The 24,243-nt window shown below is 38.3% G+C and overlaps 1 protein-coding gene across 2 annotated transcripts in view; it reads right to left on the minus strand.

Moving 5' to 3' along the window:
- DGKH (diacylglycerol kinase eta) overlaps positions 1–24,243 on the minus strand; it is a 154,613-nt gene that overhangs the window by 63,607 nt on the left and 66,763 nt on the right. For both annotated transcript variants that reach the window (XM_034074042.1, XM_034074050.1), the window contains one exon: positions 366–476. In XM_034074042.1, coding sequence (XP_033929933.1) covers positions 366–476 — 111 coding nt within the window. The remainder of the gene's footprint in view (positions 1–365; positions 477–24,243) is intronic.

Here is a 24,243-nt window from a genome sequence, read left to right on the forward strand (position 1 = left end):
GTTTGAAGGATAACTCCTGAGCATTATCCAATTTTTATGTTTGGGGCTTTTTTAACATTAGATTTGGCTGCCTGAGAACCACCCCTCAAAAAAAAAACCCCACAACTCCTTAAGATGAATTTATTATTTGTCTGAATATTCATAAAGGTTACAGTATTAAAATAACTTATAAACTTCATTAAAAATAAAAAATCAAGAGAAATCATCAGTCTTCTTTAGCTAAATACACTACATCTTATATAAAACAGCTTTTAAATAAAACAATCACTAAAAATCATTACATTATTATTATTATCGCACTTCCAAATCTAAACAAAATTAGAATTACAGGTATATAGCATTATACACTAATACTACAGAATTACCTTTGAATCCTTAGCATAGTAAAGGGTACGCCCTCGAAGTTTGAAGTAACGCTTTTTCCACCTCTGAAAAGAACTGGTTTGCTTCAGTAGTAATCCTTCTTTTATACTTGTCTGAAAAACATTAAAATACAGAAGACTAGGTAAATAAATATCTAAATAGCCACACATACAGATGAAAGTTACACCTTTTAAAATTTATGTTATAGAATCATAGAATCATAGAATAGTTAGGATTGGAAAGGACCTTAAGATTATCTAGTTCCAACCCCCCTGCCATGGGCAGGGACACCTCACACTAAACCATATCACCCGAAGCTTCATCCAACCTGGCCTTGAACACTGCCAAGGATGGAGCATTCACTACCTCCCTGGGCAACCCATTCCAGTACCTCACCACCCTAACAGTAAAGAATTTCTTCCTTATATCCAGTCTAAACCTCTGCTGTTTTAAGTTTCAACCCATTACCCCTTGTCCTATCACTACAGTCCCTAATGAATAGTCCCTCACCAGCATCCCTGTAGGCCCCCTTTCAGATACTGGAAGGCTGCTATGAGGTCTCCATGCAGCCTTCTCTTCTCCAGGCTGAACAGCCCCAACTTTCTCAGCCTGTCTTCATATGAGAGGTGCTCCAGTCCCCTGATCATCCTCGTGGCCCTCCTCTGGACTTGTTCTAACAGTTCCATGTCCTTTTTATGTTGAGGACACCAGAACTGCACACAATACTCCAAGTGAGGTCTCACGAGAGCAGAGTAGAGAGGCAGGATCACCTCCTTTGACCTGCTGGTCACGCTCCTTTTGATGCAGCCCAGGATACAGTTGGCTTTCTGGGCTGTGAGTGCACACTGAAGCTGGCTCATGTTCATTTTCTCATTGACCAACACCCCCAAGTCCTTCTCCGCATACCTCACATAACTGTGAATTTAAACTTGTCTCTGTTCACACAAAATTGAGACTAATTCTCTGTCAATCAGACTTTGCATTGCTATTTTTCAAACCATGAAAATATTGGCAAAATGCTAATTTTACATGTAAACTGAAAAGGCAGTCAAGAGGCATATAATTATGCTGAAGATGAACACAAAATCATTCAATTGTCTGGATAGCTGCAAACCCAGAAATATTAAAATGAGCAATAGTTGATGGCAGCACAATTCAGGAAAAAAATGTTAAAAACCATCTACACAAAGTAATTTCCAGTTCCAAATTTGATTATGTTGATGAGAAAAACAATTTCCACATAAGCACTAATTCAACAAGGTACTTAAATGTGTGTCTGATTCAAGCACATGAATTATGCCTTTAAAATAGAGGGAATGATCTGCTGTGATGCAAGCCATGCATGACTTCAAGTGCGTTGGTGAACTGAAGCTTGCAGCATGAAACCAGCTTTACATTAGGAATAATTATTATACGGAAAGTGTGAGAACAGTAACAGCGAGGGATATTTTTACCAGGCAAATATTTTTAGTCAAAAAACGTTTCGTTGATCCAAACCTTTCCACTTCAGAATTAACCCTGCCTACATAAACCCCATTTTTCTAAATCAGTGTGACACAAATTAGTGTATTTTAAACATGTATGCTGCTTTTGCCAGTGTGTGGGGGATTCATCCCACCTATTACAGAAATTCTCCACTTATTCAGACGAAATGACATGACACAGCATACTAATTGCACGAGTCTTGAAATTAACTTCCTTTAGCTTTGAAGCACACAAAGCGTATAGGAAAAAGCAAGTATATTTGAATATTAGGAGGAGGAGGTGGATGGTCTCTTCTCCCAAGTAACAAGTGACAGGACAAGAGGTGATAGCTTCAAGCTGCACCAGGAGAGGTTTAGAATGGATATGAGGAAAAATGTCTTCACTGGGAGAGTGCTCAGGCACTGGAACAGGCTATTCAGGGAAGTGATGGAGTCACCATCCCCAGAAAGGTTCAGAAAACATGTAAATGAGATCCTTAGTGACATGAATTAGTGGTGGGCTTGACAGTCTTGGGGTAATGGTTGCACTTGATGATCATAAGGGTCTCTTCCAATCTAAGTGATTCTATGATTCTATGATTAGATTCCAAAACGGCCTCTAATATTCCCAGAATATTTCCAGTTTGTGGTGTAATAACATGATGCGACTCAACACAATTTCTAGACAATGCAATACAAACATCAGTTGAAGTTATTCTAGAGCTTTTAGAGAATTAAGCAACACCTGACCTAAAGTTCATGAACATCTTCTGTTGTGAGATGTCAAATTGTCTTTAACTTTAACACAAGTAATAAAAATACAGAAAAAGCAGAAAGTACTCTAATGTTCCTACCATTTCCTTGAAATGAGAAACATTGCTGTTATGTACATACATTTCAGCCTTCATTTAGGCATTCCTAAGGTCACAAACTGAGAATATGGTCCAACAATCACAAGGCAATTGAATTAATGATCTCGAAAAAAGCAACCCCCTAAGATGAAACATAGCAGCTGAAAGTTTGGATTTATCTAATTTCAGACACTAACAACATGGATCAACACACTGGGTTAGCCCTCCAGCTCTAGCTAAGGGGCAGCAGCTCCCAGCTGAAAGGGTCTGCTCACCACACACCATTTTAAGATTGCTTGCAATTTTCTGACTGGACCCTAAGTTTGCTGTCTATGATATAAATAGATTTAATCAGTTACCAAATACAAACACTCATTCAAAGCTGTTTGTTGTGGCTGTTCAGCACTTCTGTTCCATATCGCCCTCTGAGGTTTACAAAGCTCATCACACAGGATGGGAGCAGATGCCTTGTGTATTTATCAATGTCCAGAAAACATAAGACCAGAGAAATTCAGTTGCAAAGGAGTAGTACCCCAAATACACAGCAAGCCCTGACTTAGTGGAAAAATATCCAAACTGGAAGGAAATCCACGTTCCCTAAAACACACTGTGCAGACTAGAAAACAAGAGCATACGTCATACTAGATATTTTCAGGAATTGTTAAATCTGTTCAAAGGATATAAATCTCCCTAAACCTTGAGCTCTGACTCACTAAATAATTAACTCTTTCATGTCATTTTTATGTCTGCATAAGCCATTTCCCCGATTTCTACTCTCCCCTTAAAATACCAGTCCTAAAATCAAACAAGTAATATCAAAATTAAATCTATTTTGAAAATCAGCCATTTAAAATTAACTCCCTAAAGCTGGCAGTAAAAAGCTATATAGGCTTTACAGAATGCAATGTTTACATTTTACCACCAACTCTGGGCTGAGGGTTGAGCATCTTAAACAGACAATTCCATGGCTGCAGGCATCAAAACTGAGCATAAAGTATTGGCCCAATATCCTTAATTAAATTCATTTAGCCTTTAAAATGTGCAAAAAAACTTCCAGCTACTGACTGAGTAATCTGCTAATAATGCTTTCCTGAATCTACACACGAGTCACAAGTCAGAGCACTTACAGTAATTTGAGAATGGAAGGGGCCTCTCAGGTTGCTGGATTTGTGTCCACATTATTGCATACAACCAGGTTGTGTGAAGTTTTCCAAAAGTGTATTTTCAGGCTAGAGGTACACCTTAAGAAAGACCTTTTCCTCTCCCAACAGCAATTAAGACAGTGCTCCAAGATCTAGCTGTTCTGAGAAACATTCTTCTAATTAATCACAACTGGTCATAAAATCTGAAGCATAAGCAATAATCACTGCCAGTTATATTAAGGATTTTCCTACTGTAATGTACGAGAAACAAGAAGTGCACATCCCGTGATCCCATATTACTTCTCACTCTCACATAACCACCTCTTATCTGCTTACTAAACCCTCTGACTACTCCATACAGCATCTTGTATCACGTAGTAATAGAACATTCCTCCAGAAGTATGGGACTACGATAATGACAGGGTAGAGTAAGGCAGGGTAAGGTAGAGTAGAGAAGAGCAGAGTACAGTACAGTACAGAACAGAACAATTAAGGTAGAATCCCTAACAATCTTTCCTACTTTAGTCATTAAAAATTGGGAAAACGATTCACAATATTACAGTCACAACATCACAGTCCTCCACAGTGGTATGCTTTCCTGAAGAAATCTAATTACAAAAATCATCACCACATTCCATAAATTAAGGTGTACATGTATAATCAATTATTCAAGAATGCTGAATGTAACTCTACTTTGTCATAATGTAAATGACAAAAATAAATGGGATTTGTAGGGTTTTTTATCACTTAAAAACTAGAGGCATTCTGTATCATAGATTCTTCTATATCATTAGATTTTAAAATATTCAGTATACAGCAGTTCAAAATTAGAAGCTAACATTTTCCATTTCAAAGACCACCAACCCCAATGTCTTCACTCAGTTTGTAAAGTCTCACATTTGCACAAAATTCAGTTTTCTAGTTGCTTCTGCTGCTAGGAAGACTCAAATAAAGAAGAAAATATTCTGAACTTAGAAAACACCAAACTGACTATGGGTGCATTACTGGCAACTGCAAGCTAAAACACTGAATGCTTACAGACAGAATTCTCCTCCCTACTCCTTTTCAGATATATAGGTGGACGTGCTGCTTAAAATGTATCAAGAAAGTGAAGAAAAGAACATAAGGAAATTTCTGAAAGTGAGGAGAATGAAAATGAGAACAGGAAAGGCCATAAAACAGGGAAGGTCAAACTTAAACAGGAAATTAAGAGGGTGAAGAAGAATTTAAGATCACCCTGCAACAGATGCTCATGCTGAGACTAAAATGCTCCTTAAATACTTTGAAAGATGAAAGACAGCTAGGGGGTTGGTAGGATCATTTTTCAACAGAGGTATGAAAAGGATATTTAAGGATGAGAAGGTCACAGTGAGGAAGCTCACCAAATTCTTGGCATCCATCTTTACCAATGAAGCCAATGATACAGTATCTCACACGCCATGTTAGAATTGTAGAATCGTAGAATCATAGAATAGTTAGTGTTGGAAAACACCTTAAGATCATATAGTTCACCCCCCTCTGCCATGGGCAGGGACACCTCACACAAAATCATGTCACCCAAGGCTCTGTCCAACACCGTCACGGATGGAGCATTCACAACTTCCCTGGGCAACCTATTCCAGTGCCTCACCACCCTAACAGTAAAGAACTTCTTCCTTATATCCAATCTAAACTTCCCCTGTTTAAGTTTGAACCCGTTACCCCTTGTCCTGTCACTACAGTCCCTAATGAAGAGGAACTCGGCATCCTTACGAGCCCCCTTTCAGATACTGGAAGGCTGCAACGAGGTCTCCACGCAGCCTTATCTTCTCCAGGCTGAACAGCCCCAACTTTCTCAGCCCGTCTTCATATGAGAGGTGCTCCAGTCCCCTGATCATCCTTGTGGCCCTCCTCTGGACTTGTTCCAACAGTTCCATGTCCTTTTTATGTTGAGGACACCAGAACTGCACACAATACTCCAAGTGAGATCTCACAAGAGCAGAGTAGAGGGGCAGGATCACCTCCTTCAACCTGCTGGTCCCTCTCCTTTTGATGCAGCCCAGGATACGGTTGGCTTTCTGGGCTGTGGGTGCACACTGAAGCTGGCTCATGTTCATTTTCTCATTGACCAACACCCCCAGGTCCTTCTCTGCAGGCCTGCTCTGAATCTCTTCTCTGATATTCTTCGTAACACCTTCATCAACATGAAGCACTAGAACAGCCAAATCCCTAAGTCATGTGGATCAGATGGCAGTGACCTGAGAGCCTTGATAGGACCACTTCCAATCCTGCTAAGACAGTAAAGTCCATACAAAATGATAATATTGCTGAGCCCATGCACATCCAATGGGAAAAAGTCAACAGAACTTTAGTAAAGCAAAATACTGCCTTGCTACCTGCAGTGATTTCAGGGGGTGGAGGGAAAAACATGTGGATAAATGAAAATCCAGTGGACTCAGGTTTTTAGCAAGCCTTTGACAAGGTTTCCTACAAATGATTAAGAAATTAAGTTAGAATGGAATTGGAAAAAGGGGCTTCTTGTGGACTTAAGAGTTGTTCGAGGGATAGGAAACACAAGTAGACCTTAACAGTCACTCTCTCTTCTGGATTCCCAAGGAATCAGCTTTATTCAAATTTAATGACCCAAAGAAGGATTACACAATGGAATCTTCAGACTTGAAGAAGATACTAAGCTCTTCTGAGTAGTCAAAGTCCATGCCAATAGTGAGGAGCTTAAAGGAGGTTAGAAACCTGAGCAGGAGGGCAAAGAGGCAGAAGATGAGCTTCAGCCCAGGTAAACATAAGATGCTCTGTTTAAGGGAAAAATCTAAACCTCACGAGCATTCTCACATCAACTTTGAGTGGATAAGAGATCTGGGAGTCACAGTCCTCTGTGCTCAAGCAGTCAGAAAAGCCATAAAACTTTGGCTGTCACCAAGAAAAGTAGCAAAACCAAGACAGAGGGTATAATTTAGCTGCTATATAAAAATACTGGTGTACCAGACAGTTCTGGTCTCTCTAACTCAAAAACCAGGGTTAAGAAAAGGGACAAAGAAGGGCAACTCAGATTATTTAGAGGATGGAGAAGCTGCCTTGTATGTGTAAGAAACAAAAAAACCCCGGAACTCTTCAATTGAGGGGCAGAAGTCTGAGGAGGTAATATAGTCAAAGTTTATAGAAGCATTAAATCAGAGTATGGTGTATGCAGAACTATTGCTCAATAAATCCCACAGTCATAGAGTCACGGAAACAAAGAACGGACTGGGTGGGAAGTGACCTTGGAGATCCTAGTTCCAAACCTTCTGCCATGGGTAGAAATGCTTTCCATTAGACCAGATTGCTGAAAGCCCCATTCAGCCTAGCCTTGAATATTTTAACAAGGAAGAATGTAATGAACCTATATTCAGATCAGCTTAACAAAAACAAAAAGCAGCACATCTTTCCATAGCATGTAGTGATTTTATGAAGCTTGCTGTCACAAGATATTGTCAGAAAGCATCAGCAAGTACAATAGCAGGATTAGACAAACTCAAAACCACCACCTCTCTATGTGGTCCCTTTAATCCGCCGTGGGGATGTAGAAGTGGAACAGACTGCAGCCAAACTCACATGCTGCTCCCGAACAGCCTTTCCTCTTCCACTACTGAAAACAGATTCTTGTCTGACCCAGGAAGTACTTTTACAGCTTGCATATTTCCCACTGTGTTGACAGTATCTCTTTTGCTTTAAAGTGTGACGTTTGTAAGTGGACCTAGGCCCTCATTTACCAAAATAATTCATATTTGAGCTGTTGACAGATCAGGTCATTAAATTAAAAAAAAAAATAAATAAAGTCCTCTGTGACACTTCCTATTCATATGACTTTGCAAAGTTGATTGCTGAAATAAAACCAATCCTCTTCTTGTTAGGTATTGTGGAGGCTTTAGTACACTTTCACCATCTGCACGGGTATGGCTTTAAGCAGACTGAGTCTTCATTATACTACAAAGCAAAATATCACAGCTCATATTAACTCAGAGATGCTTAAAATATTCCATGTGTTCAGCAGATCAAAAATCACTTTTATTATTAAAAAATGTGACAATCAAACTCTCAAATTTGATTAAAATTATGACCCAGGAATTCCAAGCTTGTGATTTTCCTGACAACCTCTGTACAGCAGCTTCCATTACTGTCACTATGCTGACGAATCTTTCATTAGTTATGTCAAAATAAAAATAGATTTTTATCAGCCAAGAATAAAAACTTCATCAGCTGCTCAGTGCAAGGTTACATTTGTATTGAAGATTCCTGATCATAGTGAGGGGAGCCTGACACCTGAAAATTAAAACCAAACCAAGAACTATGTTATACCTATGAATTTGTACAGCTGAAAACGGTCCAAAAAACTGAAAATCAATATGATTATGTTGACTATATAACATTGCCTTTATTTCAATAACTGATCACACAGTGGAACATGTGGAGCTGTATCACGGGGTACCTAATTTGCCTTAACAGAGATGCCCCAGACTGGAGACGCTGACACATCCTCCAGGTTACATTAGTGACACAGAAATAAGGCATATGATTGCATATGCTCAGGCTGTCACTGTTGATGACATTTATTCCTGCCCCACTGAAGAGTGAAACAGTCTGGCTAGCTTTGAGCAAACTCCTTCCAAAATCTCAGTGAAAACCAGCTACACTAACCCCACCTTCCCACCACAACCCTAACTTCTGATTACGCATCCCCATTTTTGTGTAATAATAAAACAGTAAGTTCTTCCAAAGATATTCTTATATTCTGTATTTCTTAAATCATTTATGTGGGTGAATTCTAGCCTAAGTGAAACTGTAGTAGGAACAAATGCAAGTGTGTAGCTCATGCCATGCACTTTTTCTTCAGTCTTGTTCCCCCTACATGTTCCCTTCCAGCCTATGGAGACGAAATGGATTTTGCATTACTGTTGTTAGAAACTAGTAATAAAAAAAGAATAGTTTTCAGCTTCCTTTACTTGGAATATATGATAGTGTAATAAAACATGACGTAAATATGAAATTGCAGTGAAATTGCCATAAATAAAAACATCTTAGCAAGGTGAAGTTCAGTTAGCAGATTGATTTAAAGACAGAGGTTACAGCACACATCAAAAATGAATGGGATATTGCCATATCAGGATGACTCATTGCACTTAGAATTAAAAAACAAACAAAACCCCCTATTCTAGATATAAACTTGTACTAGATTGAGAATTGGAGAAGAAACTTCATCTGCAGTTCAAGTATTTAAACTCCTAAATTACACCCACGTACATAGAATCATAGAATAGTTAGGGTTGGAAAGGACCTTAAGATCATCTAACCCCCATGCCATGGGCAGGTACATGTTGATCTCACTTTGTATTCTCGTTAATCAGGGCATGAAACAGCTGTAACACTCTGAAAAAGGATAAAACACTTCACAGGACAGTGATTTAGTGACAAAGATTTAAGAGTCTCGATGTCATTACACAACTCACAGTCTTAGAGCAGTATTTTAAAGCTACCGTTTGGAGCTTCAATGATTGTTGCTTTTAAATTACACAGAGGTTTAAACCAACCAAGTCTAACTGATTTTGAGACAGAAGAATATAAATGGTGTGCATTTCAGGAAGAAAAAACTTGAGGAAAAACCTGAACCCAAACCCCATAATAAACAGTCAAAGCACACAGCTGGCAAGATTTTTTTCCTTTACCAGTTATTTAGGTCTTGGTCTCAACTAAATAGGAGGAGCACTCAACACACTTGCCAGTGTGTAGAGCAGACGCAGTGTAGGTCCAAAATAAACCATTTTCCCACCTCACACAGCAAAATGGAAAAAAGAAAAGATAAAATCCCATTACATTTCCACAGAAAAGAGCAAACTCTTCCTCTAGTTCTATCCAGTGTTAATATGCAAAGAACATCTGATCAGTTAGTTGAGGAAATCACAAAAGCATATAAGAAAAATATATTAAATACTGCTACAAACTTTCAAGCAATCCTGTCTTGAAAGCAAATCCTAAATTAAGCTTGTCATAATAAACCTTCTGTGTTTTACTTCTTGCAGTTTTAGGTTTTGCCCCTCTGAGAATGTTTAAACAAATTCCAGTGATGCTGTCAGATTCCCTAGGAGCTATGCTGGGTCGAAAGGAGCCTACGCAAAGCCACTTAGAGGCTGTGCCTCTCCAGGGAAAGCCAGGGAACAACTCCTTTCCTTCTTGCAGGCTTTTTCCATACCTCTATCTGAATTCCACTGCTCAAGTTATGAAAGAAAAAGCTTTTAGCAATTGAATTCACACAAGGCCAGGAAGAGCTGTAGGATAAAATAGAACAGCTCAGTTGGAACAGACCTACAACCATCATCTAGTCCAAAACACACACATTGAAACATACAATATCAGGAAATCTCAGTATCACATAAATGTGTTTAAAGAGAATAAGTTCTTAGAATCTTTGTATTTATTCACTTATTTGAAGAGATGAAAACTGTAAAAATACCATGCCACCCATTCACTCCTTAACTTTTTTCAAATTACTAATTGTTTTTTGAAAGTGATTGGTCATTGCAGCTGATATCTTACACAAAACTCAGGTCTATTTTAACAAATAGACACCAGTTTCACAGACAGTAGTGTGATCTTCAGGTTCCTGATGTGTTTAGAATTACAGAGAAGTTTATTAACTGAATACCCCAAGCATTCCTGAATTCTTATAGTGTTTCCAATGGCTGCAGATACAGAGACTAAAGGCTTTAATCTAATTCAGTGGCTGCACTCCATTGCAAGTTTATATTGGCCCCAATTTTGTTTTATTGGATGGCACATAAAATCCTGGATACGCATTAATCATGTCTTGAATTACATTTTCTAGTATTTTTCCACTAACAGACTTAGCTTCATACTCTACTTCTCAAATAGTTAAATCAAGAAAACCTTTAATTCCACAATAACTCAAAAGCAGGACTCTCTTGCTTTCCTATACAACTTTTGAGGCATGAGGAGACAAATAATAATATATTTCTTACTATTGGGAAAATCAGCCTCAAGTGAGAAGGCAGCTAAAATTATACTAGTGAAATACATAACAAAGGAAAATAGAAAAGCAATGTACGGCAAGAAGAACTTAGAAGAGCTGTATTAGAACACTATCTGTATTACAGATAGTGAAAAATACTTTTGCATTATCATTAGAGTTATTTACAGAAGGCAGAAATACAGAATAGATATGCCATAGGTTGGAAGTCTATTCCCAGTTTGACCACAGGTTTTATGTGTGACCTGGGAAAAATCGGTTACTGTATGGTTTTTTTACTCCACTTGTGGAGTTTTTGGTCTCCACATTCTTCTCTACAAGAGTCTGGTTGTGATTTCTAACCATTTTATTGTACGTCTCACTAGAAGTGGCATTTAATTTTAATCAGATTCTTATTTCATTTCTTTTTGGACGATGGGGACTTCAGAAGTATTTAAAGTGGAACTAAAGAATTCACAACCCCTATCCCATATTATCAGAATGATAGAAAAAAATGTGGGAAAACACAGAACTGTAAACAAAGCTGCAGGATAAAAAGTTGCATTTTGAGACAAGGAATAACACAGAACTTTTTATACCTCGTATTCTGCAACTAATACTGGTACTGTAGGTTTAGGTTACATATATATTCACAATTAAGGCACATAGCTGCTGCAGAATCACAGAACGGCTGAAGTTGGAAGGGGCCTCTGGAGATCCATCTAGTCCAGCCCCTTCCACAAAGCACCATCTAGAGCAGGTTCACCCAAGACTACGTCCAGCTGAGATTTGAGTATTTCCAAGGATGGAGACCTCACAACATCCCTGGACAACCTGTGCCAGTGCTCGATCACCCTCAAAAGGTCCAGTGGACTTGTGTACATTCAGTTTAAGTATTTCCAAACTTGATCCTTCACCTATGGTCTTGCTTGCTCCTGACTTTCCCATCGGTTTCAGGCACCCATACTGAAGAAGACTGGTCTTACCAATACAAAGGTGAAGAAGGTGTTGAGTATTTTGGCATGCTCCATATCCTTTATCACTGGGTCCCCTCCCTCATTTAGCAGAAGGCACAAGTTTGCCCTAGTTTTCCTTTTTCTGCTGAGGCACCTGTAGAAGACCTTCCTGTTGGCCTCTGCACTCCTTGCTAGATTCAGTTCAGGTGGGTTTTGGCTTTCCTAAGCCCATCCCTGCATGACTGTTCCTCTAAATTCCTTCTGGGTCACCTGCTACTGCTTTCATCTTCTTATGTCACATTTTTAGAAGCACCCATGCTGTAGACCACTCTTAAGACAATAGCACTATTGCTAACAGCCAGATTCTGATTCTGTTTTTCACTCTACCTTCTGTTAGTTCTAAAAGTGAAATTCCTTCTAGCAAAACCATACCTTTTTTCTACATTTGCTTTTCCTATAACTCCTTACAAATACTACTGAGGTACCTCTTGCCCAATTCCTCCCAGTCAGGATTTTCTTATACAAAAATCTAGCATTTGTAGACAATGCCTGGAGCCTAAACTGGCACCAAAAATTGCAGTTCTGGTTACTACATTTTAATCAATTTGGAGTTATTAAATTTAGTAGGTAAATATTATATAGCTTAATCTATTTTGGAGGAAAATATAAATAAAACTCGTTTGTGATACAGTACTGAATAAGTGCCAATCAGAGCTGAACATTACTTTCCAGGCCACTAACAGTCCCCTGTAATCTCTGATAGGTGGCTTATGCATTGTACCTCAATTCTGAACAGGGAGCAAAGAAATAACACTTCCTCACCTCAAAGAGATGTTATGCTGGAAAGTTCAACAGCTACATATAAACATTACATGTGTATCTACTGAACCACTATAAAGTTAGGAAATGGATTATTACCACAAAAGTGCTGACGTGTTCCCCCAAAGAGCAAGGCACTTTTGGTAAAGGACAGGATCTCAGTTTTTTCTAGCAATTCTCATGGTAAAATCCTATTTTTCTTCCCAACCTTTAGCAGCAACCCTGGTGGAAGCAGAATTATTGTATTACAATGAGAGGAAGAACTTATCTTTTGAGACAACCAGAGTGGAGAGCAGAAGAATATACATCGGACCCTCCTTTCCCCTGTTTACTGACAGGAAATAAGAGCCTGTAATTACTTTTGAATTCACATTCCCTTTGTGACCAGGCTCATTCATGTACATGCTATTTTCTCTCATTCAGAAAACATAGTAAAGCTTCTTCTCCCAAAACACACATTTCTGACCAGAGCAGGGCAGACCAGTAATTCTCAGAGTTTTATATAGCATGGTCATGCTTGTCTATCCATCTAGGAGCCTCTTCTCCGACTCTAAATAGGCTCTGGCTCTTATTCCGTGTCCAAATCCTTGACTTGTGGAATATAACGCAATGCACCACTTCAGTCCATGGGAAAATCAGGGAGTGGATCCTCTAGAATAATTTTTCTGGGCATGTGAAGAAGAAGGAGGTAACTGGACACAGCATGATCCTATCAAAGGTAAAGCATGCCTGAACATCAGGAAATCTTTTCTACTACTACTGCATCAGACAATAGCGTTGCACCTCCCATTCCACTTGCTGTTCAACAGTTCTTATTGCTAAAATAGATCAAATGTTGTAGTCACTCACTTCTTTCAGTGAGTTGAGCAGTTAAGTGTGGACTTATTTTCAGGTTTAAACAGGTTGACAGTATTTTTTTCCATTTAAACCATTTAAATTGCTATTAACAAAACAGCCCTAGTATAAAACCAAGTAAAACTACAAACATGGAAATAAATGTGCTAGAACAAAACTTGATTGTAGTTGTTACTAGTTTTTCTTTAATTGAAGAAAATACTTTCCATATTAATAAATTCTCAGTTTTGTAAAACCTGTCACTTTACATATCCATTGTGTTAGAAGCTTTAGCACCTTGAAGGTAAGAGCATTTACATGGTTTACAAGTGTGCTTGCTTTCAGATTGTGATGCAAAAGCTACTTCCAGGGGAACTAAAACCAACAAATTCTATTTCAGCTTCAATAAAAACTCAAAAATATTCTGAAATCTTCATTTAACAATGTATCCTCCATACCAACTAACAAAATCAGAGACTCATAAAGGGCCTAGAAGAGGCATAAAAAGATCTTTTAGTCCACATGCTCCTCCTATGCAACACTGACTGTATACAGATTTGCAGAAACGGATTACCTGTAATCTTATTCAGGTGTCCCATGTTTTCACTTGAAATATTTTTCTGGCCATTTGTTGGCAAAAAGGTCACTATCCTTCAGCATCTGCATCAAAAGACAGTGCAGAATCTAGCTGAAGGCCTGTATCTAGTGGTGTTTCCCAGGGGTCAGTAGTGGGTGCAGTCTTGTTCAACTTACTCATCAGTGACCTGGACACTAGAATACACCCTCAGCAGGTTCACAGATGATACAAAACTGGAAGGAGTGGCTGATAGACCTGAAGGCTGTGCTGCCTTTCAGCAAGACCTGGACAGGCTAGAGAGGCTAGAGGACAGGCCAAGAGGAACCTAGTGAAGTTCAACAAAGGCAAGTCCTGCACCTAGGCAGGAGTAACCCCATGCATCAGTACAGGCTGAGGACTGACCTACTGGAAAGCAGCTCTGCAGAGAAGGACCTGGGAGTGCTGGTGGACAACAAATTAACCATGAGCCAGTAATGCACCCTTGTGGCCAAGAAGTCCAATGATATCCTGGGGTGCATTAAGAAAAGTGCATCCTCCCTGCTGTACTCAGCCCTGGTGAGGCCACATCTGGAGTACTGTGTCCAGTTCTGGGCTCCCCACTTTAGAAAAGACAAGGAGCTACTGGACAGGGTCCAGTGGAGGGCTATGAAGATGATTATGGGACTGAAGCATCTCTCTTATGAGGAAAGGCTTGGAGAGCAGGGCCTGTTTAGCCTGGAGAAGAGATGACTGAGAGAGGATCTTATCCATGCACACAAATATCTTAGGTAAGGGTGTTAAGAGGATGAGGCCAGTTTCTTTTCAGCAGGGCCCAGCAACAGGATTAGGGGCAACAGGTACAAACTGAAACACAGGAAGTTACATCTGACAAAGAGGCAGAACTTCTTTCATTTGAGGGTGTCAGAACACTGGAACAGGCTGCCTAGAGAACTTGTGGAGTCTCCTTCTCTGGAGATATTCAAAACCTGCCTGAATGTGGTCTCGTGCAACTTGCTCTGGGTGAACCTGCTTTGGCTGGGGGACTGGACTTGATGGTCTCCTGGGGTCCCTTCAAATCTCAACCATACTGTGAATCTTTCCTTTCAACATGAATGAGGTCTGCATCTGCCTTTGTCAGCCATTCTTAGGCTATTCCCAGACATTTGCCTAAGATGTTCTTAAAGTCCCCAATTACAGAAAACTTCTACCACTAAAATGTTTTCCCTTGTATAAACCTCTCTTGTTGCACTTTAAACCCATAACATGCTGTTGTTAAGACAATGACACAGATGTAAAACATCAATAAATGAATTCAAAACTCAAAGGCTGTTTCTAATTCACAGTACTTTGTAAGAAGAAAAACAGGGAGAATGGCAGTTACTTGATAGGACAATTGTCATTTCACATGGCACGACTCAAATTTCTTCTGTTAAAATCACACAAAGTTATCATCAGGAGTAAATATTAAGAACACACCGTTATTAAATGAGTCATAAGCTTGTTCTGCTTTTTGACCAAACAAATTTGCACCTAGAAATATTTTTAAACAGAACACAGATGGAGAATTGCAAATGTTTTTCCACAGAGAATATGAGTTATGAAAGTCTTGTATCCTGCTACGTACTAAGATTAAGCTTAGCATACAGCACATAAAGTAGATATGATTATGCTGTGTGAAACCTCTCCATGAAGTACCATTGTCAAGAGCATTTACGAGCAAGAAGCTCTACTCTCCTCTGGGATGTGGATTGAGTGTCCTATTTATTTCACTGGCATTTCACATAAAAGTGGAAAGCATGGAAAATATTTTTTAAAAATGGATGTGGTTAATCAGATTTCTTCTTACATTTCCTGATCATGTTCCTTTGGTATCTACTTTCTTCTGTTTAAAATACTTTTATTCTCATAATTGCTTGCTTGTGTTCAATACAGATACTATAAATTTTTGAGACTCATCCAATTTCTAAACATTAAGTACTTAAGGAACGTCTGCGGTTGCTGTGTTTTCCCTATGACAAGAGCTGGAGGACTTTGCCAGATAAACCCTAGAAGATCTTGCCCATGCTGTCTCCTATGTTCTGACACTCACAGAAGGGAAGATGCAGCCACTGTGCAATCTTTCAGATTAAACAGCTAACAATAGTAAGCCTGAGTTGAGACAACACTAGGAACATCAATGTTTGAGACACAAGACACGCATGTTTTGGGATCGGCAATTTGGAACAGAAATGTAGTGCAGGTGCTCCTTAGCTCTAAATCCATCAAAACTTCTGAGCTGGAGCATCCTGTTTTCTCTGCACACTTGTGCTGGAAACTGAGTTACATTTGAACTTTCTCCACACACAGTGGAAGTTATCAAAAACAACCTAAATATCATTAAAAATATATTCATCAGATCTAAGCTGCTTGATGAAAATTTTAGATCTACAGGATGATCTTTCGTCTTCTTTCAAATTAGCTAGGCTTCAAAGAAAATTCCAAGAGGAATAATTCTAGCTATTTGTTATAATGCTTTTCTTGATAAGAAATGAAAAGCCCTTTAGTTGGAATAATTTAAGAAAGAATATTAGTCAAAAATCTCATTTGCACAAAGATACTGTGAGCTTATTAACTGGTTCCAGACAGTAGTTAGAGGAGCTGATCACAAGACCCAGATGAGAGAAAGGTGACAACAAAGTTAAAGCACCCACATCAAGAGTAATTTCTGAGTCATCTGAATTTATCACTCTCACTTCTTCCAACCAGATTCCTGATAGGGCTTTGTACTAGCAAAGAATCTGGGAATAAATGGGATTGATACTCCTCTTATTTTTTTCCCTTCCCTTTTTATTTTCAACGCCAAGATGAGGCTTCTCAGCTAAACCACCTGTGTGCTTCATACCTTGCTATGCTCGCCCCATTGATTCATCAGGGGAAACAGAAGAAAAACTACATTTGCCCATTTATATGTATGATATGCTGGGTTCAACTGGGCTATCATCACTAGCATTTCTAGAGACACAGTAGTTAATACCACAAAAAAAAAAGGATGTTTCCTACAATCCAAGACAAGTTTCAAATCAGCAGTGCTAATTTTAAAGCCATTCCATTGATTTATCTCATCAGCTACAGAGATTGCAAGTGTTCTCCTGTAACACCACAGCTACTAGCTGATTTCCAGGTTCCCAGTTGAAAGGTGATCAATCAGTGAAACTGGTTAACAGCAGCCAGAGATTTCAAGAGGACATTTGATCAAGCTTCAATGAGCAGCATCTGTAAGGGTGCTCATTTGTTCTACAGTTACCCAAACTGATAGAGGATTATTCATCGAATGACGTAGCTGCTGCTTTCAAATCATTGTTCAAGATGTTGAATAGGTTTTCCATACACAATATGAGCATACAGCAAAAACATAAGGTATTTAAATCACAAAAGAGAAAATACTTCACACCAGACTTTTCTCTCTAAAGTACAAATCAGAACTCATTTAACAGTTCTGATTTGTAGCTTCAAAATGTAGCTCCATACCCTCTGAAGGAGCTGAATATATTAAGGTCTAGGAGTACGTTCCCTTCCATTAACGGGTGTGGTAAATGTCCTGTCAACAAAATACCATGGGTGCTATTGCCAGCAACAGCCTTAAACCTCTTTATTCTCCACTGGAAGTCACAATTTAATTTATATACCTTTTAGTTAATGAAGGTTTTAAACTCACAAGAGAAGCCCATGGGAGAAGATGCACAGACAGGCGCTGACAAGCTAATAGATGATGAGTACAGCAGGAAGCCTCAAGGTAGGTTGGTTATGGAAGGCTAATGGGCTCCTCCATCTTCCCTGTGCCCATCCCATCCATCTAGAATGCAGCACCAAGCCACAGAAGCCCATTTAATTGATGGGTCCTGCTAGGCATCAGGTCTTTTGCTTTTTATCTGCATTAAAAAGAAAACTGGTTGGGTTATAATTCTGAATGAGAAGGCTGAAGGCTTCTTCATGTGTTTATACCTTCAGGTTGACAGAATGAAAATACTGATTTTCTATATGTGAGAAAATTGGATGTCCAAATTCGAGACAAAAATCAGGGATGCTATAATTTTTAAACCAATATAGAAGTTCTTTTTTATTAGTATTTATAACCTTTCATCTATTTTAAGACTTGACTTCAATGGGGTGGGAGGTTAATGAAAAACATAACTAAAAGTAAATATTCTGGCATTAAAGCACAGTGACTGGAAGGGGGAAGGTGTTTTCTTTGCAAGTTAGTGTGTTTTTCCTGAAAATTTTGACAGTAGTTATACTTTCTGCTGCCTTAATCACCAAAGATGAATGCAGAGCCTGCTGTGCCCCAGAGCATCCTTTTGATGCCATTTATACTTGGACAAAAAATGGGCTCAACCTGGTCCAGGGCACAAAAGAAGGAGTTACCACCCCAAAAAGCCTGCAGCTGTAACAATCAAGATACAGAAAGGATGCATTAAGACACTCTGAGGAAGAAGCATGTCAGGTTTTAACTAAGGAGCAACAAAATTTATATTACTGTTTGAATACCAAAAGGAAATTCAGGCATTTAAAGTGAGAGAGAAAAGTGGTGTGATATGTGTGAAATGAGAAAGAGGATCCTTAAAGCAGCACTGGCACAAAAAAATGACAAGGAAGCAAAAAAGACAGAATAATTAAGTCTAGCACCATTGCCAGTGATGGGAAAAGCCACAACCAGATCAGCAAGGGTCTCCTCCAGTGTGAGGTTACATCATCTGAATCACAGTAACCATTCACATATGCTATGAATAATCAAGAATTATTTCCCTGAATAATCATATTCATTATGAATAATCAACAACTGAGAAAAACTGTACTTTGGAGTCTCTGCTTAAATTTGTTAACAGCATTTTGTTATCATTTGATACATACTGTCAGTGAAACCATACAGTTGAATTTGCCTATTTAATTCACCTACCTACAAATCTTTTCAATGAGCAAATAGGATCAATACTGAAACACAGAGAGAATGTGCACTTATTAAGAGGGACAGCTTTCTGGATAAGCAAGCCCCAGCAACATTAAACAGGAGAGTGATACAAACTATGTCTCCTCACCTACTGGTAAGCAAAGTAGAATATTCTTGTTCTAAGAGTATCTGGAAATCGGTTTTAACCAGTCTGAGGAAGATCCACAAAAAAAAGTATAAATACTAACATTTCTCTTGTATGAAAGAGAAATAATCTATGAGCAGAGTCCAACTAGAGTATAATTGAATATGTTAACAGTAAAAACTGGGGAAAACAATTAAAAAGTGGAAACCACTGTTTATTTCAGAATAGATATTGGATAATATTAATACAGAAAAAAAGATATTTTCTGATTCAGGTATTGTTATGTACAAGTTTTGATTTAAATAACAAATGATGACCACCTTTCTGCATTTAATAAAGACCAAGACGGGTTCTTGAAATCAACTGAAGAAAAAGCCCTCTCGGCCATGAACCGCCCTACCATACTACATGATGCTAAACTTTACATACAAGATGCAATAGAATTACTCCAGGTCTTGATAGTTGGCAAAACCTGCAATTAATCGTAGACATTACTTGCTGTAATTGTGCCTACAGTGAGGATGAAGATAAATTGGAAGCTGTCTATAAGAAGGAACAATATATTATACCTTCTCATGGGACCTACATGTAGGTGAGAATATTCAATCCAAATAGCCAAATGAGTTGTTAGTTTACAATGCAAGACACAAGACACAAAGTTCCACTACCAATGTGCTATTAATCATGAGGAATTCTGATAGAGTTTAGAATTTAGATATGACTGCGATCATTTCTATTTAAAGGTATATCATGAGCATGCACAAAAATAATTTAATCCTTTGTAAATTCTAAAAGATATCATTATGAAGCAATAAATCATTATGAAGCAAGTTTCCTGCAATGTTTCAAAAAATACACTGCAATTATTTCTAAAATTTATTTCATATTGCAGTAACAATAAATTATTAAAGCATTTCACATGGTAGAATTAGTACTTGCCTATATACTTCCTGAAAAGAGATAATAAACTGCTTTATAATTAGTAATTCTGCTTTCTACAATAAATGGGCAAGTCATACACAGAGTATTTCCACAGCTTCCTAGAAGTTATCCATTGCTTTGAATCAAGCATTTATTTCATTAATGTCTCTTGTGTATTATTCTGAAACCTCTTGTCCTTTACACTGCTCTTTTACATAGCAGGATGTCACAGACCCTTCAAATGCATAAACTGCTTCTGGATATACAAACTACTTTGAAAGTAAGTACTAGACCTACTTTTTTAATACAAAATATCTGATGCCAATGAAATCTGAAGTTAATCTTTATATACATTCCCTTTTATGTTTTATAGGTTATTAAAATAGTCGTAGATTATATACCTGAAATTTCTAGGTGTTGTTTCTCTGATCAAGCCATACATGCTGTTGGAAAAGCTAGTTCTTAAAGCAACTTCCTAAGTAACACTGTCATCACAATATTACTTGAAAAGGAGAACACATGCTGATTTTTACAATCTAATGTCTTGAAACGAATATTAAGATAGAACACAAACACAATGTCCTAGAAACAGCAATTTCCTTACAAATGAAAATTATCCACAACAGCTTTTATTGCTTTTTATAAAAATTGGATTATAGCTAATGACCACGTGGGGGTAGTAGTGTGATGGTAATGCTCAGGAGCAGTCTTGCGCTCAGCAGCACACAGCAATGCAAGCTTAGTGGCTGTGTGAAATAAGTGTATTTCTGCAGGGAGAAGTTGACTATTTATAGCATTTTAACTATAGGACATACATACATGTGGCCAGTTGCAGTATCGAAATCTGAAATTTGGGAGACTCAGGGAAGAAGTGCTGTAAGTTATCCCTTCATTCAATAGATGGTTGCCCCCAGTTGTGGCTGCTCTGTCCCAGGCAGTGTTTAAGGTCAGGTTAGACAGGGCTTTGGGCAGTCTGGTCTAGCGGACTGTGTCCCTGCCAATGGGAGCAGGGCTGGAACTGGATGAGCTGTAAGGTTCCTTCCAACTCAAACCGTTCTATGATTCGGTGATTCTGTGATTTGTTGTGGAAAAACAGGACAGTCACTAATTAACATTTAGTGATAAAATATACAAAAATCTTTTGGCAGTCATTTACTGAAAGCTGACATTTTCAGTCTCTAAATCACAGAAGAGTAAACATATTTGCTAAGGCAAGTTGGTAAGTTATCAGTGGTTAGTCACTTCTCGCATTAAATACAGATTTGAAATTTCTATATATAAAAGAGGATGCTCAGGCTTTACTCTTATAAAAAGAAAGGTTAATTCCTATTCTCTTTTCAGTGTAAAATAGGGTCAATCTTTTTTTCTCTTAGTTACATCAGCCAAGTATCATAAATAACTCATGAGAGTTGGTCTTGTGAAAGTCACTTGCCTTTTTAAAGATAAGTATATAAATATTTATAGATTTGTACTGCACGCAAACACAATAGAGGAGAAAAAAGGCGAAAGTGCTTACTTGCTATATAAATAGCTATAAGTACATACAAAATCACAGAGTGCAGCTAAGCCTTATAACAAATTGCTTGTGCTGTATGATTTGTTCCTATTCAACTATGTTGATTCACAGACTTATTATTTTACTCACATATATTCTATTTTGATAAATAACATATATTACAAATATATATTATTTTTATATACACAGGAATCCCAAATGCATTTGGTAGCATTGTTATACATGGTCAGAGACTGCCAAAATAATAGAAGCAGGAAAAGATAGAAGTCTCAAAGTTGGCAAGCCAAGCTGCGCCACAGACCACCAATTCATTTCTCTCCAACCTTTTCTCCCCAGTGTTTTTGCAAGTAATACGTTGCAAAGTCAATAAACTCCAGCCTTCCTACAGTCTGTGTACATACTAAAATCCAAAGAAGTATTGTTAAGAGCTTGCCTGGACTTGAAAGTTGATGCAGATTATGGGAGTGTTTGACACTGAAGCATAATAGCTGGTCCACGTGCAGTCACTTTTACCCTCAAGGAAAAGCATCACATTCCTGTTTTGCTTAATCCCCAGCTAAAGAACTTCATTGCTATCAGGATGATTCACAAAATCAACAACTACATCTGAAATAAGTCTTCAATGGAGCAAATTCAGCTCTGACAATGCAGGAAAAACACAGGAAATACACAAACAAAAAAGTCAGAACGAGATAAGGTCTCTCGTGGTAAAACCAAGATAGGTGCACAAGCTAGGGCAGCAGCATCTTCAGCGGTTACTGCGAGAGATGCCAAAATTCAAGAGCATGAAACTTCCCACACCATCCCTCTCAAGAGAAAAGAAGGTTGCTTTTAAACAGGAATTTTAACTGCCTGGTTAAATACAATGCCATCTCACTTTATCTGAATAAAAATGTTACTATTTTATAACAGTATAAGATTTATTAATTAATATTACCACTGTAATACTTAAGGGCTTCATTTGTTCGTTAATACCCTTTTCCCTAAGCCAGAAGTGACTGAGTAGCTTGTACTGGCACAATATTCTTGGCAAGTAAAATGCCTGTGTTAAACAGGCTTAAAATGACCATAATCAAAGGGGATCAGAAAAGCCATTCTTGTTTTTACCTTGTGTTGTGTTTGCTAGTTCTTACAGAACAGTTGCTTTAATTATAAAATCTGGTAAGAGTCAATTCTTCCCCTTTGTAAATCTCTCCACGGTGCAGCAAAGAAAGACAATGCAAGACAGTAATAAAGCAGGAAAATGCAACTTAAAAACCCACACAGAGTGTTTCAAGAACATGAAAAGTATTGAACATTTCTTAAAATTATTTAAAGCATTTCTGCCCTTTCATTTAAAACAGTCAAAGTTTGCAGGCCGTAAAAGAAGGTAAGAGGACTGATATATTCTTAGGCTGAGCTGCTGATATGTAGAAAACGTAAGTGACTTGCGTAAGGTCACGGTGAGTCAACACCAACAGAACAGTGAATCGAAATCCTAATCCCATTCTCAAACTACTGGATTGACTCATTTCCCACATCCAGTTACTCTGTATTTTATGCAATACCCCGCTCAAACCATGGAGTTGCTTCTGTAAATGGAATTTTTGGTGTTACAGCCCATTCCTGTAAATCGATCCAGGAAACTTTTCATTTCTTTTTAATGAACTTCTGTGATCTCACTTCCCATGTCATACTGTATATCCTTGCTTAATGCTAGATAAATGAGTCAAGTTAAACATTCCAGATGACTGATATAAAATAGTTTTAATGCATCTTCATAGGAATATGTTCCTACAAAACCCTCTGATGACAAAGTAAATAAGCTAAAACCCAGATATCATTATATCTGTAAATCAATGCACAATATTCTTCACGCTCTGGCTTAAGAATAACGTACCATCAGAATTTTGTCAGACAAAATGGTTTGACCATTTTAAAATGCCAAAAGGTACTAATAAACGATGTCAAGGACCCTAAGAAAGGTTGGTCTCTCAATCTCATGAAAGGTCTCCTGCAGAAAAAAAGCACTTCAGAAGTCTGATAGAAAACCAGCTTAGGCTGGATCTGATCACTGAAAGTTACAGCATTACCTGCTGAAAAGTAGACAGTGTCTGACTCTGGCTGTTATGGAAACCACAGATCAAGTGTCTATGCATACCAAACTCCTTCTACAGTTCATCTGAATCTTCACGTTTCAGACTTCACTGAGAGGAGTAAGAGCTGCTTCACTTGTCAATGCTAGAAGCTTTGAGGAAGTCAAGAAGAGTGTCACAAATGCAGGGAATCCATTCCTGTACAACAAAAGCCCTACAGTTCTCAGACTGGGTGATGACAGTTCCATGTCATTGGTAGGCAGCCAAAGGATGTGCCCAGTCAAGTTAAGGAAGAACCTAAAACTTGACTCTGAAGGCCACTGGGGTCTCAGACAGCCTTCTCTGGCTTTACCTCAAATGCTGGCTTTTGCCAACCACACTCCAATTACAAAATTCTCTTTATCTCTTCATTCACAAATGAACCAAAAGAAAGAGACAAAAAATCTTGGTTGTTAATATATTAACTGCTGCATATAGGAAATAGTTGAATTTCTTATCTTTCTGTTGCAATTTCCTCATACTTCCCAAGGCTGCAGCAGCACAGATTATCAGTCAATTATGGGAAGTAGGAAAGACATGAAATTCTGCCTGGAGACAGTCATCACACAAAGATCTCTCAAACTGTACGTTACATTTCTAGAGCAGAAATCAGACACATGGTACACCTGGTTGTGTTAAGCACTC

The sequence above is a fragment of the Melopsittacus undulatus genome, chromosome 2, assembly GCF_012275295.1.
Source record: "Melopsittacus undulatus isolate bMelUnd1 chromosome 2, bMelUnd1.mat.Z, whole genome shotgun sequence".
Classification (NCBI taxonomy): domain Eukaryota; kingdom Metazoa; phylum Chordata; class Aves; order Psittaciformes; family Psittaculidae; genus Melopsittacus; species Melopsittacus undulatus.